The following is an 18,875-nucleotide window of genomic DNA, read 5'->3' as shown; positions in this document are numbered from 1 at the left end:
CATTTTATCTCTCCCCACCCCCGGCAGGGCAGGTGCGTTCTGGGGGAGGTGTAACATGGAGGCGGGGCCTACGGTCCAGCCCTTTTCCGGGCGTCACCCTCCACTTATCTCTTCCCAGTGCTGTGTCCATACTAGGTCAGCGGCCAGCCTGGCTGGCCAGGGGCGGGGCATCCGCCTGGGTGGGACCCACCGGGGCTGGGAGCCGGGACTTGGGCTGAGCCTCCGGGATCCATGCTCTCGGAGGCGGGACCTATGGATGCTTGGCACCTTTGCGGCTCCGCCCTTAGCCCCGCCCCACTGCGGCGTTTTAGGGTCTCTTAGCAGGTGGCTAATGTTCGGTCCAAAGTAGGAGTGTTAGAGCGGGGAGCATTCACAGACCGTTTAGGCTAGGCCATTGCCACCCCCTCATTATGGGGGAACTGAGGCCCTTTTTCAGGATCTCACATTACATTACAGAGACTGAAGTGCATACATATGTGTGTGTGCGTGGTGTCTTGCCTCCACGGCACGAGGCAGGGAGGGGCAAGCCTCAAAAGGGAGGTTTGGGGCTCGTGGTTTCACAGTGAGTGTATCCGAACCCAAACGGCCGGAAACTGTTACCAGTCCCCCAGGTCTGGTTTGTGGGGACCCCAACTGCCTTCGGCTACCACTCCCAAGTTCCTCCTTGCCAGGGCGCACGCCTCTAGGCTCCCAGCTGTGCAGAACCCACCAGCCGCTAGCAGCTGCCCCCCTCCCTGCGGCCCACGGGTGTGAATTGGGGTTCCTGGCCCCACCCCCCGACATCTAGGCCGCGGCTCCAAGTAGCACACGGGCGCCTCTCCCCAAACACTCCCATCTCTTCCCACCCTCTTCCCCAGACTTTCACCAGGACCCCCGGTCCCCGCGCCCCGACCTCCACCGCGCAGGTGCCCCCGCAGCCTGCAGGAAGACGCCCTGCTTGGGGCCGGGTTCACCCCGTGGGAACGGTTTGTCTTGAAAACAGGAACCCGGGCCGGGGGCTGGGCGGGGCGCCCCTTCCCCACCGCAGTCCGCTTCCTGCCCCTCCCAGCTTCCTCTGTCCAACACCCAGGCGGGGCGGCGGGCAGGGGGGCGTCCGGGGTGGGGGAGGGGGCTTTGAGATTAGTTTCCCCTCCGCGTCCCCGAGCTCTCCCAGCCTCGGAGGTCGGTGGCGCAGGCCCCTTCCTGCGGCCCCGGCCTCCCGATTGGCGCGGCAGAGGAGGGGTTAAGTTGCCGCAGGGGCCGCCGCGTGTTGGGCGAGGGGGAGCCCCGGTGGAGGAGGCGCAGCCGGCGGTGCGCAGCCCGGCGCGGGGCGGGAGGGGCGGGGAGGGGGCGGCCGTGGCGCGGGGGCGGGGCGGCGGGGCGCTGGGCCGCAGCGCTGAGAGCAGGCGGCAGCCGCAGCCGCAGCGAGGCCGGCAGGCGGGAGCGCACGGTGGTGGCGCCGGCGGGGCCGGGTGCGGGCGTGGGCTCACAGCGGCTTGTCCCAAGAGTGAGTGAGGGAGCGCGGGCGGGGCGCCGGGCAGAGGAAGGCATAGCCCTTAGGGGCCCCCAGGGCGGCGCAGGCGGGCCGGGGCGGCGGGTGAATGGGGAGTCTGTGGGGCCAGAGAGACATGCAGAGAGCTGGGGGGCTTTGGGCCACCCACGGGAGGGGCCCATCCTCGGCGCCCCTGGTTTTCTTCCCTGCAATGTCTCAGGCGGGGCCTCGCCTGCAATACCCCATTTGACAGATGGGAAAATTGAGGCTCAGAGAGACCAAGTGATTTTCAAGGTCACACGGCGAGGAAGCACCAGAACCGGGCAGGGATGGCTCTGGATGTTTCCGAGGAAAAGTCCGTCAAAGAACTCCGTAGAGGAGCTCCCTTTTCTCCAGCACAGGGAACCATGTGTAGGGGCAGGACACCTTTCCATGGGGCAAGGCTTTGCTAGGGTGGAGAAGTGAGGGGGAACGCGGGCGAGCCCTAGACCTTGGATGAAGGGGGAGGGGCGGCGTAATGGGCGTGTGCGCATACACGGGGGTGTGTGCATGGGTGGGAGAGTGTGAGTGCCTGGAGATGCACTACCTTGCCTGTGTGCACACTTGTGCAGATGTCCGCGCCTGCCCTGGTGGCCGCGGGACTAGAGCTGGGCTGGCTCAAGTGAATAGCAGGTCCTCGAAACGACCTCGTCCACGGGTTTGCACTGGGTAGAAGAGCTGCGTGTGTGTGCCTGGCGGGTTCTTGGTGCAGGTGTGTCCAGAGCGACAGTGCCATTGTCTGCGAGAGAGCATAGGGAGAATGCCAGTGCCTTTCAGTGTATGTGCGAGGGCGCTCTTGTATATAATTTAGGTCCCAGGCGTCCGGAAAATAACTTGGGTGTGGATTTGGGTGTCTGTCCCAGCAGGAGTGCACCTAGCCTCACCAGTGACCTGAGTTGCTGGAGGTGTCCTGCCCGCGACGGTCACCCCCACGGCTCTAGCGCCCCCTTCTGGGCATCCTACTCCGTTCACGCACAGTTCACCTCTGCAGCCTGGGGTCTGGGTCAGGAGTCCCGGGTCCAGGGAGATGGCCCTGTGGAAGGGCTGAGCCTGGACCCCAGGGCCTTCGAGGAGGTGGCTTGGAAGCTCGCCGTTCCCAGGCTCAGGCTTCCCGCTGACGCCTCAAGGGCTCCCCTCATCCCCCGCCCCAGGAATGTTCCTTTCTACTCCAGCCCGCCTCCCAGGGCAGGCCCCTGGGGGCTGCCGGCGCCACGCCCCCCTCCGGAGGGGGCCGTGGGGACAGGACTCCTGGGTTCTCTCTTCCCCCTCCCATCCCAGGGAGAAATTCCTCCGAGGTCCCCTCAGGCTCTGGGTTCCCAAAATAACCCTGCGGGGGAAGGGAGGCAGCGGAGGGAGGGAAGCGGGCGGGGTGCAGAGCCGAACTGCGGGGCGCTGCAGGTGCCTCGGGGGAGCTGGGGCGAGCCGGGGCAAGCCGAAGAGGGCCTGCGGGGGCGGGGCTGGGGGACCAGCCAACCCCTGGAGTCCTGGCTTGTCCCCATCCTCGCGGAGCTCTTCGGCCCTTCCTCAACTGGAAGGGTGGGCCGGAAGCCTCTTGGCGGATCCGTTTCCCAACTGGCCAGGTTGCACCATCCCGGGCAGGGTTGTTGTGCTCCCAAGTGGCCACTGAGGGCAACTCCGCCCCTGGCCGGCAGAGGGCGTGCCTGCCCCACCCCATTTCTGCCCGTGGGCCGCGCCCCCAGCCGGTGCCTCCGCAGACTCTGCACTCTGCTTTTCTCAGGACAGGGCTCGGTTCCGAATCCAAGAGAGGCTCCCGGAGCACTGCCTGGGTCCAGCACACCCTGGCCAACGGCCATGGCAAGCACACTGGACCTGGACAAGGGCTGCACGGTGGAGGAGCTGCTCCGCGGCTGCATCGAAGCCTTTGGTGAGTGGGCCCCTGCCATTGTGGAGGATTCTTGTCTTCTAGTCCTACAGCCTCCTTGAGGAAAGCCCTTCTTTGTGTCAGGGCAGAGAGGTGCCCACGCTCCATCGGATCGCCAAGTCCCTTGCTCAGTTTGTCCATGCCTGTGGTTAAGCGAGAGCAGAGGTCCCAGCCTCTGGCAGGAAGGGTTTTATCTGTCTCCCTCGGGATCCGGAGGAACTTGCGTGGGAACTGTTTCCGGCAGATGAGGGGCAGCTTATCTGGTGAAGGGGTGCCCCTTTCCCTAGCACTCAGGAAATGACCTCTGGATTCCTGATCCTGGGGAACCTTCCTCCCCATCTGGTTCCCCTCCAGACCAGGGCCAGCCCTGACGCTGTCAGGCCCCCAGCTCCTTGGATCCTGCCCTACCCCTCTCCCACCCTACCTTTTCTTTACCATTTATCTGGGGTGTTTGGTTTACCTCCTGGTTTTGGAGCCCCAGGAAAGCTGCAGGTGGTCAGGGGCAGGAGTGCAGCCCCAGGGGCCCTGATGCCTGGAGGTCTGTGGGCTAGGGGCTAGGATATAGGAATCCAAGCTTCTGGACCAAGGGTCATCCTGCTTCCTGCTTCTCTTTGACCCTTGGGAGTTAGATGACTCTGGGAAGGTGAGGGACCCACAGCTGGTGCGCATGTTCCTCATGATGCACCCCTGGTATATCCCGTCCTCTGAGCTGGCGGCGAAACTGCTCCACATATATCCTTCACAGGCCTGCTTGGGCCCCGTGGTCAGCGTTCACCAGTGAGCCCCACTGCCCAGCCCAGGCACAGATGTGCAAGCCCCTCCCAGAGCCCAGAGATTAGGCCTCCCTCCCATCTCTGCTGGAGGCTCAGCCTTGCCTCAGTGTTTCCTTTCCCACTTAGGCTCTGGCCTAGAAGTTGCCCTGGCCCTCCCTAGGGTCTATATCTGCCCCTACTCCCAATAAGGCTGCTTCTACCCTCAGCCTCCTGGAGATCCTCTAGTCCTCCACCCCACCTACACTTCTTCAAAGCTCAGGCCCCACCTACTACATCCTTCCAGAACCAGGATTCCTCAGTTCCCATCCTGCTCTGCAAAGCCTGGTCCCTGCATCCCTTGCTAGAGTTAGGCACCATCCTTGTTTTCCTTGATTCTCTTCCACCTACCAACAGTCCCGAAAGGACAACTCCAATTCACTGCAAGTGAAAACGTGCCACCTGGTCAGGTAAGTCTTCCTCTTGCTCCCTTCTCTTGAGGCTTCAGATTGGCTGGAGAAGTGGACAGAGTGCCACTAGGTCTTGTGGGTTTGAATTTTGGATGGCTGGGCTGCTTCAGGCTGTCCATTCCTCCATCCTCCATCCTCCATCCTCAATCCCAGCTTTCCTTTTCTCATCTGCTCTGTAGGGTTGGAGGTCTCAGGGGCTTTTGTAGCCTTGGGGAGAGATGGAAGAGGGAGAACCATACTTTGAGACTCTTTCTTCCTCTTTGGGAGACAACAGTCCTAGTAGTCCCTTAGATGTCCACCTAGGGATGGTGAGGGAAGGGCTGCCTTAGGTGACTTCACCCCCCTGCCAGGTACTGGATCTCAGCATTCCCAGCGGAGTTTGACTTGAACCCAGAGCTGGCTGAGCAGATCAAGGAGCTGAAGGCTCTGCTAGACCAAGAAGGGAACCGCCGACACAGCAGCCTCATCGACATTGAGAGCGTGTGCGTGGGGGGGGGGGGCTCGGAGGGCTTAATAAATGTCTGTTGAATTGAATGAGTGAGGATCATGTCACTCTCTTGCTTCAACTCTTTCCATGCTCCCTATGGCCTTCAAAACACCTGGCCTTAGCAATCTCAGGTTAGCCTGGCGGTTCCTGCCTCATCTCCCATGGCCCACACCCCATTCTGCTGCACCTCCTGCCTCAGCTCCACCTGGCCACCCACCATTGTCTCAGCCCCTGCATCCTTTCCCACCTGGTGCTCGCTCCTGTCATTGTCCTTGTCTCCTCCTCCATGCCACCGTGCCTCAGCTCAAATGTGACATCTCTGTAGGCTCTGAGGGCTCAGGGCTGTTCCAGAGCAGTGTTTGTCCTCCTGCCTTTGTTTTCTCATGGCATTTTGTACAGGCTCCAGTACAAAGGCCTCAGTACATGGGTCACACTGTTTGGTGATCTGCGTTTCTGTGTCTGTCTCCTTCAGTAGACTGTGAGCTCCTCGAGGGCAGCAACTATGTTTTGCTCATCTCTGTATCCCCAGTGCCTAACACAATGCCTGGCACAGAGTATATTGTTCATTAATGTGTGTCGAGTGCATGATGAGGGGGAGATAGGGAGGAGTTGCTGGGCTGGGGACACTAGTGCGTAGGACAGTGGCTCCCATCATGTCAGCCTGAGTGGTGTGTCTGTGTGAGTGTGGGGCCACAGTGGCAGGGGACATCTCTAGTACAGAGCTCACTACTCCTGCCCCCCCCAGTCCCACCTACAAGTGGAAGCGCCAGGTGACTCAGCGGAACCCCATGGAACAAAAAAAGCGAAAGATGTCGCTGTTGTTTGACCACCTGGAACCCCTGGAGCTGGCGGAGCACCTCACCTACCTGGAGTACCGTTCCTTCTGCAAGATCCTGGTGTGGCCTGTGGGCTTGTGGTTGGGGGCCACTGTGTGCTGGGAAGGGGGTTCTACGAGGGGCAGGACCTCGGGCAGGCTGGGCCATGCATGGGACAGCTGGAGGTTGTCACAGGACACTGAGGCCGCTCCCTCCTGCCTCTAGTTCCAGGACTATCACAGTTTCGTGACTCATGGCTGCACAGTGGACAACCCCGTGCTGGAGCGCTTCATCTCCCTCTTCAACAGTGTCTCGCAGTGGGTGCAACTCATGGTCCTCAGCAAGCCCACAGCCCCTCAGCGAGCACTGGTCATCACGCACTTTGTGCACGTGGCTGAGGTGCCTGCCTCTCCCCCAGCCTCCCAGTGGCATGCGCCCACTGCCTCCACCCCAGAAAGGCTGGGCTCAGTCCTGGGCTCTCTTAGTGACACACTGCCTCACCCTCCCCATCTGCCCCCTAGAAGCTGCTGCAGCTGCAGAACTTCAACACGCTGATGGCCGTGATTGGGGGCCTAAGCCACAGCTCCATCTCCCGCCTCAAGGACACCCACAGCCACGTCAGCCCTGAGACCATCAAGGTGCCTGGGAGTGGGGAGTCCATGATTCCCATTTGTGCCTTTCCTGGTGCAATGCTGTGGGCGGGGCACCACTATCCTCATTTGCCAGCTGAGGAAACTGAGGCTTGGAGGGATTAAGTGCTTTCTGCAGGTTGCACAATGCAAGTGGCAGAGGGAGACTTACAGGTCTGCCTGGGCCCAAAGCTTGTGCTTTCTTCTCTCTTTTTTATAACATATTGGGTAAGATAGATATAGGAAAGTCAATAAAACAGATGAACAATCTAAAAAGAATTTTTTTTTTTTTGGTACCAGGGATCAAACTTGGGACCTTGCGTTTGTGAGGCAGGCGGTAGAACCACTGAGCTAAATCCCTGGCCCTAAAAAGAATTTTTAAAAATGCCTGTGTATGGGGCCGGGGATTTAGCTCAGTGGTTCCACAACCTGCCTCGAAAGCAAAAGGACCCGAGTTCAGTCCCCAGTACCAAAAAAAAAAAAAAGTGCCTGTGTAACTACCACCCAGGTTACGACACACTCCTATAATCCTGCCACTCTAGGTGGCTAAGGCAGGAGGATCACAAGTTCAAGCCCAGACTGAGCAACTCAGTGACTTAGACCCTATCTCAAAATAAAAAAAATAAAGGGCTGGAGATGTAGCAGTGTGAGTACCCTGGCTTCAATCCCCAGAAGTGCCAGAAAAAATTTAAAAGCATTGGCTGGGGGTGTGGGTCAGTAGCAGAGTGCTTGCATAGCATGTGTGGAGCACTGGGTTCCATCCCCAGTACTGCAGAAAACCAAAACCAAAACCAAAAACATTGCCACATCCAGCACTTTAGAGCATAATTCGCTTCCCACCAGAGGTAGCTAATGTCGTGACTTTTGTGACAATGACTTTGTTTTTCCTTGTAGCTGTACCCTGTAAGTGAATTCCAAAGCAAGAGTGGGTTTTTTTTATTGCCTGTTTTTGAACTTTCTATGAGTGCCATCATCTCATATTTGTTAGTTTGTGTCTCTACAAGCTTGGGAGAGACTTTTTATCCTGTTATGTGGAGCAATTGTTCATGCATTTTTGTTGTTATAGCATGTTATTGTAAGTCCACTGCAATTTGTGCATCTATTGGATTGCTGGGGTTTTCCCAGTTCTTCCTGTTACTACACAGCTCAGCGAATCCTCCTAGTCAATGGCCTGCTGCCTCACCTCTTTTCTTCTGTTAAATGTTGATGATAACCTGCCCCCAGGCCCATTAGAGAGGTGTGGTGTTTTTTTTTTTGGTACTGGGGATCGAACTTGAACTCGGGTCCTTGTGCTTGCGAGGCAGGTGGTAGAACCACTGAGCTAAATCCCCAGCCCATGCCTTGAACTCTTGACTTCTGAACTCTGACACCCTAGGGATTGAGGGAGCTGGTGATGGCAGACAGTAAGGGAGCATTTTACCCTTTTACCTATGCCTGACCTTGACTCATCCTTTGCCACATTTCCAGGGCCAAGTTGGGGAGGATGATTGAGTGGGGTGTGTGCATGTGACCATCTGCCCTTTACTCCCCAGCTCTGGGAAGGTCTCACAGAGCTAGTGACAGCCACTGGCAATTATGGTAACTACCGGCGCCGACTGGCAGCTTGTGTGGGCTTCCGCTTCCCCATTCTGGGTGTACACCTCAAGGACCTGGTGGCTCTGCAGCTAGCACTGCCTGACTGGCTGGACTCTGCCCGGACCCGGCTCAATGGGGCCAAGATGAAGCAGCTCTTCAGCATCCTGGAAGAGCTGGCCATGGTGACCAGCCTGCGGCCACCTGTGCAAGCCAACCCTGACTTGCTGAGCCTGCTCACGGTGAGGGCCAAGGGGCCGGGGGAGCTGGAATCCAGGCACCAGGGCTTAACAGCTGTACCTGGTCCTGGCTGTGGGCTTGGCCTTGGTTCTGGATTCTGGTCAAGGAACTGAAGTCCAAACCAGGCTCCAGGACTTCGTGTGAACTCAAGATGAGTTCCAGGCTCAGGCTGAGTCTGCATCCTGAGGCTGATCTTGAGGCTTCCATGTGGTCTGGGTACAGGAGTAGGAGGCTAGGGTTGGCTCCTGGTTCAAATTCCTGGCAGTGGACTGTGTTTAAGGTTTGGGGCAACACTCTAGATTCTTCAGACAGAGTGGGTTCTAACATGATCTTGGATTGGGAGTGAAGTCCTGTGCTTAGCTTTGTGCTCAGTCTGGAGGTTGAGTGTAGGAGTTGGGTTCTAGGGTAGAGCAAGACAAGTTTCTAGGCACTGGTCTGAGGCTTAGGTTGAGGGTTTGGCATGAACTCTTAGCTGCTTCCAGGCTCTGGAAGGAGATCAGGGTTGAAATTGGAGCTGGATTCTGGGTGAATTTCAGAGCTGAAGGCTGGGTTCTGACTGAGCTCTTAGTTGAGATTTTGGCAGTGCAAGGTTTGAGACCGAGCTGAGGTCTGCTCAGTGTGCTGCTGGCCTGGAAGTTGCTGGGGTGTATTCCAAACCAGGCTTTGTTCTGAGTCTAGCTTGGGGACTGGGCTCTGGGCTGAGCAGTGGCCTCTAGGTACTCCTGCAGTTCTGGCTTGGAGGCTCCTGAGAGCAACAGGAACCAGAGAGTGTGACTAGACCTGTGTATCCTAGGTGTCACTGGATCAGTATCAGACTGAGGATGAGTTGTACCAGCTGTCCCTGCAGCGGGAGCCACGCTCCAAGTCCTCGGTAAGGGGCACTTTCTGCTTCCTCCCTCTCCCCTGCCTGAGAACCCCAGGATGTGAGGATGGCAAGAGGTCTTCCAAGCCACCTCACCCAGCAGCTTATCAGACAGAGGAGCCCTGGGGTGGGGCAGTGGCCTTGGGCAGGTTTTCCTCCAGGTACTCCCTCTCTGTTCCCCTCAGCCCTGGGTCCCTCCACTTCTGGCCCTAGCTCAGGCTTGACCATTCCCACAGCCAGCGAGCCCCACCAGCTGTACTCCGCCTCCCCGGCCCCCAGTGCTGGAGGAATGGACCTCAGCTGCCAAGCCCAAGCTGGACCAGGCCCTCCTGGCGGACCACATTGAGAAGATGGTGGAGGTGAGTCTCCTGGAGTCTGAAACATGAGGAGGAAAGTCTGCTGATGGAGGTGGCAATCAGTAAAGGCTGGTTTTTCCAGAGCACTGGCCTGGGAGCCACCACTGGTGCCATGTCCAAGGACAAGTGTAGAGTGACCAGGAGAAGTAGCCTGCTACACAAGGCTGAGGTGCCCACTAGGGGGTTGGGTGGGACTAGGAAAATGGAGGTGGTGGGGAAAACATCTCTGACACCCTTTATCACCTAGACTGGGTCTACCAGACATGACAGGCCCTGATGACCCTTTTATTCTCCCCTCTCCTGCCTTTGCATGTCCCTCCCTCCCCTAGTCTGTGTTTAGGAACTTTGATGTCGATGGAGATGGCCACATTTCACAGGAAGAGTTCCAGATCATCCGTGGCAACTTCCCTTATCTCAGCGCCTTTGGGGACCTGGATGAGAACCAGTGAGGAGGGCTGGGGGCCTGGGAGACAGGGAAGGCAGTGGCTTACTTCCTCCTTGCCCTGCTGTTTCCCCACATGCAAGATGAGGCCATTGAACCAGGCGACCTTGGCTGGGGAAGCTGCCACTTCGGGGAAGTCTGCTATTTTTTGGGGGTGGGAGGAGACTGCAAACTGTAGAGGCATGGTGCAATCTCACTAATTCAGGCAGATGGGGGGCTCCACCTGAATCTCAAAAACACTGTGGCCTGGCGACCATTGCTACATAAATACTGTTTTATTTGTGGAGCTCACAGCTGGCAAAAAGTGTGGGCAAGTCAAGCTCCTGGGTAGCCAGTTTTAATGAATAGATAAGAAAGGCCTGTAATTAGCAGCACCCACTTGCTTATCCACAATTCATACGCTGACAATTTGGAAAAACAGCTGGATCTCTGAAGTAGGTTAACCATGCCCCTGCCACAATGTTTATGCCCTACATTTTGCTGAGAAGATAAAACCCCCATCAAAATTTACAGTCCATCCTAGGTCGATTTATTTATTTATTTACTGGTACTGGGGATCAAACTCAGGACCTTGCACTTGCGAGGCAGGTGCGGTGCCACTGAGCTAAATCTCCTGTCAAGGTCGATTTATTTATTTATTTATTTATTTAAATTTTTTTTGGCACGAGGGATTGAACTCGGGTCCTTGCATTTGTGAGGCAGACAGCGGAACCACTAAGCTAAATCCCCAGCCCTGAGTCGATTTATTTTTTTTATTTTTATTTTATTTTATTTTTTTGGTGTCGGGGATCGAACTCAGGTCCTTGTGCTTGGGAGTCAGGTGGTGGAACCACTGAGCTAAATCCCCAGCCTGAGTCGATTTATTTTTAAATGTGTCCTGTATTTCAAACCCTCACCCCACTAAAATTTCCACATTACAAAAATCTGTGATTAAAAAGATTCAAGTAGTTTGGGCCGGGGATTTAGCTCAGTGGTTTTGCCGCCTGCTGTGCAAGTGCAAGGACCCGAGTTTGATCCCCGGTACCGAAAAAAAAAAAAAAAGATTCAAGTAGTTAAATCAATTTATACTGAACAGGTATATAAAGTAAGAAGTAAATGTTCCCTGTTTCCTCCCCACTGGTAGAGGTGACCTGTGTCAATGGTCAGGGATAGTGTGCATCCTTCCATTCTTTTTTCCATGCAGGTGCAAATCGATAGAGATTTTGTTTGGTGTGTGTTTCATGGATAAATAGGGTCACAGTATAAATCCAGTGGCTTTATTGAGGTTGCTTTGTTTCTTCTCCCAAAGATAAGGTAGGAGCAGATCAGTTCCATGCTATTTCTCTGGGCTGGTGGGTGATTTTATTCCAGACGGTCTTTCCAGCAAAAGTATAGACCTTTAAGACCCTGGAGGGACTGGGGTGAAGTGGCTCACACTGTGATCCCAGGGGACACCAGCCTGGCAACTGAGTGAAATCCTGTCTCAAAAGAGACCCTGGAGGCCCCAGCTTCATGTAGGGCTCAGCTTTAACTCTCTACCTGATGGATTTGGGTTGTGGATCTATGGAAAGTACTAGACATGCACAAGACTCTGGGTTCAATCCCCAGCACCAGAAAAAGAAAAAAAGAGACCAGTAACCCCCTCCTCAGACAAGCCCAGCTCACAGCTTCATTTTGAAGCTCTCCCTTTGTTTCTAGAACTTGAGGATTTCCAACCCCATCTTGAAAAATTACCTATGCATTTACAGCAATTTTGATACAATTTTTAACCAACATCTAGCTATTTGTAAAAGTGGGCTTTCCCCTTGCTTCCTTCCTTCCTCTCTGTCTTGCTGGAACTGTACACTTTGCTTTATTTGCTTTTGTTTCTGTTTCCCACTATCCCGGACATCTTTCCATGTAGAGTCATGTAGAACTACCTCATTCTTTAGAACAGCTGCAGAATACTGCACTGTGTGGCTGGGCCATCATTTACCTAACCGTCCTCCTGCTGACGGATGTGTAGACTGTTGCATTGTTGCTCTGTAATTAAACGCCATGCTGCTGTGAATATCCTCGTACCCATGCACTAAGGCCAGGATTTCTGTAGGACAAATTCCTAGAAGTGGGATAATTGGATCAAAAGAAATGCACATTCTAAATTTGGAGAGACTGCCAAGCTGACCTCAGACAAGGTTGTACCAGCCTGCACCCCCAACGACAGTGTGCAAGTGTCTATATCCAACTTCCTTGCCAAGAGTGGACACTATAATAAGCTTTACAGTTTTTCTAGTTGCTTTGGCAAATGGTGCCTTGGTCTAATTTGCATTTCTTTAATACAAAGATTGGGGGGAGGGTATCTAGTCATATGTTTTACTGGCCACTTTTATTTCTTCTGTTAATTGTGTGTTCATATTCTTTGTCCATTATTCTACTGAGTTTGTTAGTCTTTTTCTCATTGATTTTTACAATCTCTGTTAATGGATATTAACCCTTCGCTGTTGAATGTGTTTGCAAATATTTTCTCCCTGTCATTTATGTTCTTTTCCATATAAAATTTAAAAATGTTCATGTGTTCAATATGTCAGTCTTTTTCTTTATGGCTTCTTGGATTTGTGTTATGAGTAGAAAGGCCTTCAGCCCCTCAAGATTACAAAATCATTCTCTTGTATCTTTTCAGACACTTATAATTAATTTTTTCATCAGTGTTCTTGATTCGGTGAGAATGTAGTTTTTCATACACACTGTGAACTTTACATTTTTATAAACTTTTCTAAGACATCTGTTCTCCCAAAGTTCTGTTGATTTGAAGAATCTCCTGGGTCACATTATGGAACCCCAAATTCAGTGGGAGAGGGTTTCAATCAAGGGCCAGCCCTGAAGGAAACAGCTCTTGGTGGCTGAGGACCTACTACTCACATGGATACTTGTATGCATTATCTCATGTAGTCTCAAAACTGTGAGGTTCAGGAAGTATCACTATGTTCATGTGTAGATAAGGAAACTGAGGCACAGGGAGATTAGCCAGCCCCAGTTCACATGGCCCAGAAGTAGAGCTGGGATTTGAATTGAGATCTGTGTCCAGGGCACATCACATGCTTCTCCTTCTCATAAAATATATTAATATATTAATGTAGCCATTGTGGTGCATGCCTGTAATTCCAACTATAGGGGCCTGAGGCAGGAGAATAGCAAGTTTGAGACCTTTCTCAAAATAAAAAAAATAAAAAGAGCAGGGGATGTAGCTCAGTGCTCCCTGAGTTCCTCAGTACTTAAAAATGTGTATATTACATATTAAAAACCATATAATATGGTAGATGAAAATATATAAATACAAAAAAGGGACTCTGCAGGAAGCCCTGTGAAACCCTGATTACAGGTGTCTCTCCAGTGCAAGAACGAGACAGGGCTGTTTTCCCCAATGTCACCTGAAGCCAGGACTCATCAGAGAGCTCTTCACGCTCAGGGCCCACCTCTGGCAGGGGTTGCTCAGGGCACACTTTGGAAACTAGAGGCTGATGATCCCATGGGAAAGTGCACACGCCAGCTGTGAAATGGGCAGGGCAAGAATAGTACCCCCTTGCCCTGAGGACGAGACCCAAGGAAATTGGCTTGCCTCAAGACCACAAGACTCTTAGTGGCAAGTGCTACATCTGTCTGGCTCCTAGTCTAGTGCGACGTCACTCAGTATCTCGGGGAGGACCTTTTTATACCTAGGGAGCCCCTCACCTAGGGTGAGGCCGGTGGGAGGTGTGGGGGCGAGCTGAGGCGCCCTGCTTCCCCCAGGGATGGCTGCATCAGTCGGGAGGAGATGGTCTCCTACTTCCTGCGCTCCAGCTCGGTGCTGGGTGGCCGCATGGGCTTCGTACACAACTTCCAGGAGAGCAGCTCCTTGCGCCCAGTTGCCTGCCGCCACTGCAAAGCTCTGGTGAGCACCCCACTTACACAGGTCCCCGAGCCCGCGCCCCGCCCCGCCTTCCTGCCGCCCCGCCCCCGCCGGAGCCCTGCCTGCCAGGCAAACAGCCTTTACTCCACCTGCCTCTTCCTTTGGTGTTGCTCCCCTGACCCTGAGGAGGGCGCTAAAGTCCCAATCTTTGCCCTCTCGAAGGGAGAGGTAGTCAACACCTCTCAATCCCTATTCCCCCAGCACGGTCCCCTCCTCTATTGCAGATCCTGGGCATCTACAAACAGGGCCTCAAATGCCGAGGTAAGATGTCGAATGAAAGGCTGCTGGGCTGAGGTTTTGGGGAGAGTTACTGTCTGAGTGGGGATTCTTACTTTTGGTGGGGGTACTGGTACTTGGCTAGAAATAAAATACCTGGGAACCAGAGAGGTTTCCTGATTGGTGTGAAGGGGGTATCCTTTAAGAGGTGTTTGTTCTGGGTAAGGCAGCTGCCTGGAACAGAGAAGAGGGCATAGACTTGCAATGAGAATGAAGAGAGCACTTTGGACCTAGACTCTTATTTTGGTGGAGTGGCTGCTCAGGAGCAAAGGGACCTGGGGAGAAGTGCAGATCTGCAGGATGGGATGGAGGGTTTTCTGACCTATGGCCCTGGTTGGCCTCCCTGTCCTGTCTTCCAGCCTGTGGTGTGAATTGCCACAAACAGTGCAAAGACCGCCTGTCTGTGGAGTGCCGGCGCCGTGCCCAGAGCGTGAGCCTGGAGGGGTCTGCCCCGTCCCCCTCCCCCACTCACACCCACCACCGAGCCTTCAGCTTCTCCTTGCCCCGCCCTGGGAGGCGAGGCTCCAGGCCCCCTGGTAAGAGGGAGCCTCTTCCCGTGCTGCTGGGGGGGGGGCGGCGGCTATGGCAACCTATTAATTTATCCATGATGGAAGCTGATGTACAGTTTGTAATTCTCTATGTTGGTGAGACTGTGTAGAAGAGTCAGACCAGCAAGAAGGTGGCCAGGGAGCCCTTGACCTTTCTGAGACAGGGAGGAGAGAGCCCCTGATTTATAAAGAAGTGTGAAAGTGAAAGAGATTTCAGAATTCCAAACAGTCTTATTTTGTTAGAAGGACTGGCAAAGGATTGGAGGAGTTATGTGGGCCATTTGCTAGCATTTCTCTTTTTGGTTGTTCTGAGAAAAATCCCTTGGTCTGCTAAAGTCCTAGTGGCTCTCTTGGAGTCTCTGATGATTTTAAATCTGTTTGCTGAATGACAGTTCATTGGATGATTATTTTACTGAGAAGGGTCTGAACAACTACATCACACTGGGGTCTGAGGCAGATGACCACAACCATTTGGGTCAGCATAAGTCCTCAAAAAATAGAAAAGATAAAGTCATTTGCAATGAGTCTTCCAGAAGTGCTGGGGTCTAAAATGTGAAATATACACAACATTGACATTTAAGCAAACTGCACTGACAAATCTGTGGCTGCCAAAAAAGCTGTGGCAAAATGAAGACTTAGAAAAAGAGCCATTCAGGCCATTCAGGGAATCAAGTTTTGGTGGATGGGTCTGATTCTGGGATAGGGATGGGGCAGCGCCTTCCTTGAGAGGGGAGGGCTGCTGAGGTCACAGAGACCCAGGAGTGGGTTCTGGGACAACCTTCCCTCTCCACAGAGATCCGAGAGGAGGAGGTACAGACAGTGGAGGATGGAGTGTTTGACATCCACTTGTAATGGATGGTGAGTCCTTCGGTTGGGGCACAGGGCTCCTCGCTGTGGGTTGGGCAGGAGGATATTAGGGAAAGGTGTACTCCATCTATGTGACTGGCAGGTGGGCTCTCCTACCTTGTTGGGGGTGTCTTCCTCACAACCTCTATTTTTCTCTTGCTAGTGTGAATGGATGATGGAGTCATTCCTGCCTTGGAGAAGATTTGGACCAGAGCAGGGAGCCTGGGGTTCGGGCAAGAAGCCGGGGCTGGCGGTGGTGGGGAGGGTGGCATGCACTGAGGGCAAGGCCAGGGCTGGTGTCCCCAAGGTTGTACAGACTCTTGTGAATATTTATATTTTCCAGATGGAATAAAAAGGCCCGTGTAATTAATCTGGACCATGAGAGGCTAGAATCGTGGGGCAGGGTGGGGGGTGGGGCTGTACTTACAGGAATGATTTTATGGTGTAGAATTTTATCCAGAGAGACTTGGGAATTCTGGAATCTCATATGTCTGGAATCTGGGGGGATAGAACTTTAGAACTAGAAAACTTCCAAACATAAGGATCTTTTTTTTTGGTACCGGGGATCGAACTCCAGTCCTTGCGCTTGCGCAGCAGGCGGTGGAAACCGCTGAGCTAAATCCCTGGTCCGAACATAAGGATCTTTGAAGGTCTAGAATCTTGGGAATCTAAACCTTGAAAGTAGTGTAACTGTACACCCTAGAATTGCTGGACTCAGTGGTCATGTATAACCAGAGCCTTTAGCACATAGTCAAAATCCCCTTGCTTTGACCTGGGCATGGTAGTGTATGCCTGTAATCCTAGCATTCAGGAGGCTGAGGGAGGAGGATCACAAGTTTGAGGCCAGCCTGGACTACATAGTAATATCCTAAAAAAAAAAAATTCTTTGCTTGACAGGTGACCTTTCAGCCCCTGCTTGAATACTTCCAGCGACCCACATGCATTGTAGGAATCCTGGGAGGAAGAGGACAGCTGGAGGGCTGGCTGTGGGGGAAGGGAGGGATGAAGAGGGCAGCCTTAGGCCCTGCTGGGCTTGCGTGCCTGCCTCCCTGCGGTGGGGGGTGCACTTCTTGGTCATGCAGCCTCCTGGCCTGGTGCTGCTGCCAGCCGGAAGGACAGTGACTTCCAGAGGAAATGCATATTGATCCTGCACTCAGTCTCCGGAGGCCTCTCCTAACCCAGCTCTCTCTTCCTGCTTGAGCTTGCAGTATGGAGGTTTTGGGGTCACCACTACCTGAAGAAGGCTAAGGCCACATCTAAGGGTGATCTCAGTGGGGAGGGCAGCCTGGGAGTTTCCTAAAGGTTCTGGAGCTGGGTCAGAATTCCCCTGGGATCAGTAGAGTCCAGCCCTGAGAATGGGAACTGCCTCCCTAGCTCACCAAACTGGGGGTGTCTTGGGGGTGGATATGTGAGTACCCCAACTCCTGACTGCAAAGCACAATACTTGCGAATCTGGCAGAGCTTCAGCTCCCCCATGAATACGCCTCCTCCAGGGTCCCCCCATTTCTGGTCCATCTCACTCCCCCTGGATTATTCCTCATTTTAGGTCACCCCCTTCTCCTCTGTCACATCTCAGCCTCAGCCCTGTCTCTCATTGGGTCCCCTGGTCTGCCCCTCCTTCTGTTCTCAGCCCCCTCCCATCCTTCCCTCTCTTGAGGCTGTAATATCCGTTTCACGATTTGGGGGCTGAGTTGCTATAACAACAGACAGGCGATTGTGTTGTGAAGAGCAGCTCGCTCCTGCTCTGCTGCCTCCCGCACTGCCTCCATCTCTGCAGCCTGGTCTGCTCCCCTTCCCACCCCCAGCCCTGCCTGGCCTCTTCCCAGTGTGTGTGTGTGTGTGTGTGTGTGTGTGTGTGTGTGTGTGTGTGTATGCGTCTCTGTGCGCAGGTAGGCCCCACCCGGGACATGACGTGTGCCAGAATGCATGTGTCAGAATTTGGTGTCTGAGCTTCACATTGTGTGTGTGCCTACACATGTGTATGTCTTTGCACATGTGTGTGTGTGTACACAAGGATGTGGATGCTGTATTTGCTGCTTCTCTTCCCCCTATGTGACCCCCCTAGACTGTGTGCAGGGGAGAAGGACATGTGCTCAGACTATCACATTGGGTGGCTGCCTGTGTGTTTGGGGTGCATACCTTGAAATGGAGGGGCCCAGCTGCATGAGGGCCTTTCCCTGTAAGGGAGGGATGGGTAGGGAGGTCCAGTAGGTGGCAGGTGACCTTTCCTGCCCTTGATGGACAAAGCTGGGAGTAGAGAGAGGAAACAAGTGTTCACTCTGACCTCCCTCCCTGCCCAGACTCATCATAAGAGTCTGTCTTTGTGAGTCACTGCACCTGTCTGTCTCTTCCTCTGTGCCCTGGTGCCTGGTGCACAAGTGTGAGTGTATGGGTGTGTATGTGTGCATGTGTGTATGTCAGGAGGCTGCAGGAAGAGGAGCAATGGAGGTGGGTGGGGCAGTGGGCTGTGGGGTCAGAGAGGAGATTTCACATCCTCAGACCCTGACTCAGCAGTTCCATTCTCTGGCTCCTCCAGTGGCTTTGGTGGGCATGGCCTGAGGGTTTCTCCAAGGTCAGAGTAGATCCCAAGTCTGGGACCTCATTCAGAGATCTCCTTTCCTAACCCTTCGGGAACACCTCTTGCAGTCTGGGTTCCCCTCTCATCCTTCAGGCTGGAAAAGGAGATCGATCCACTGTGGACAGGGGCATCTACATCCATCAGCCCAGTACTAACTGACACTCGCTGCAAAGTACCTCAGGGGGCAGGGTGACCCCATGGGCAGGTTTCCTGTGTACACCTGTTTCCCTGGGCATGTATTTGGACTTGAGTGTGCAGGTATTGTGTGCGAAAGTGTATCTTACCATGGTGGGACATTTCTGCAGGTGTCCCTTTGTGTCTCTTTGGAGTGCCTTTGGTACTTGGATAGGTGTGCATGCCTGTGAGCATGCCCTTACGTGCATACAAATGCCCTAGTGGTTGTATTATTGCATATTGCCTCTGTAAGGAAATACCAGGTACTACTGGCTGTGCAGACCACGGACCCTGCAAGGGAAATCAGGGTCTTGGAGTGAGCTGGCAAAATGGTCTGGTATACACACGTACACAACCACACAAAAAACACTGCCTTATTCAGAAGCCCGGTGTCCAATTTACTTAGTGGTACATGCCCTAGGAAGCTGCTAGGTCCACTTTGTCTCAGCTAAGTGAAGAGGTTTACCCTCCCACACTCAGCTCCAGACAGTGCCCTAGATGCCCCTACAGGAAGACGTGCACCCTAGAACTGCAC

General features: G+C 54.0%; 1 protein-coding gene across 9 annotated transcripts; it reads left to right on the top strand.

Moving 5' to 3' along the window:
• The first annotated feature begins 592 nt into the window (after nt 1-592).
• Rasgrp2 (RAS guanyl releasing protein 2) lies at nt 593-15,962 on the top strand. 9 transcript variants are annotated; one of them, XM_021264636.2, is made up of 17 exons: nt 593-611; nt 3,249-3,395; nt 4,022-4,124; nt 4,549-4,611; nt 4,962-5,093; nt 5,844-5,994; nt 6,139-6,312; nt 6,435-6,551; nt 8,075-8,356; nt 9,148-9,225; nt 9,453-9,575; nt 9,902-10,017; nt 13,759-13,900; nt 14,143-14,179; nt 14,554-14,730; nt 15,536-15,600; nt 15,752-15,962. In XM_021264636.2, exons 2-16 carry the CDS (start codon nt 3,323-3,325, stop codon nt 15,592-15,594), a joined length of 1,827 nt encoding a protein of 608 aa, XP_021120295.1. In that variant the 5' UTR covers nt 593-611; nt 3,249-3,322; the 3' UTR covers nt 15,595-15,600; nt 15,752-15,962. The 9 variants fall into 9 exon arrangements, with proteins under 9 accessions (XP_021120295.1, XP_004852529.1, XP_021120296.1 ...); XM_004852472.4 differs by lacking the exon at nt 593-611 and adding an exon at nt 771-965; XM_087205289.1 differs by lacking the exon at nt 593-611 and adding an exon at nt 1,122-1,290.
• The last annotated feature ends 2,913 nt before the right edge of the window (nt 15,963-18,875 follow it).

The sequence above is a fragment of the Heterocephalus glaber genome, unplaced genomic scaffold, assembly GCF_053883595.1.
Source record: "Heterocephalus glaber isolate CG9 unplaced genomic scaffold, H.glaber_assembly_v1.0 deba00000594, whole genome shotgun sequence".
Taxonomy (NCBI): Eukaryota; Metazoa; Chordata; class Mammalia; order Rodentia; family Bathyergidae; genus Heterocephalus; species Heterocephalus glaber.
Note: the sequence above shows the minus strand (reverse complement) of the source record. Positions and strands in the feature narration are given on the sequence as shown.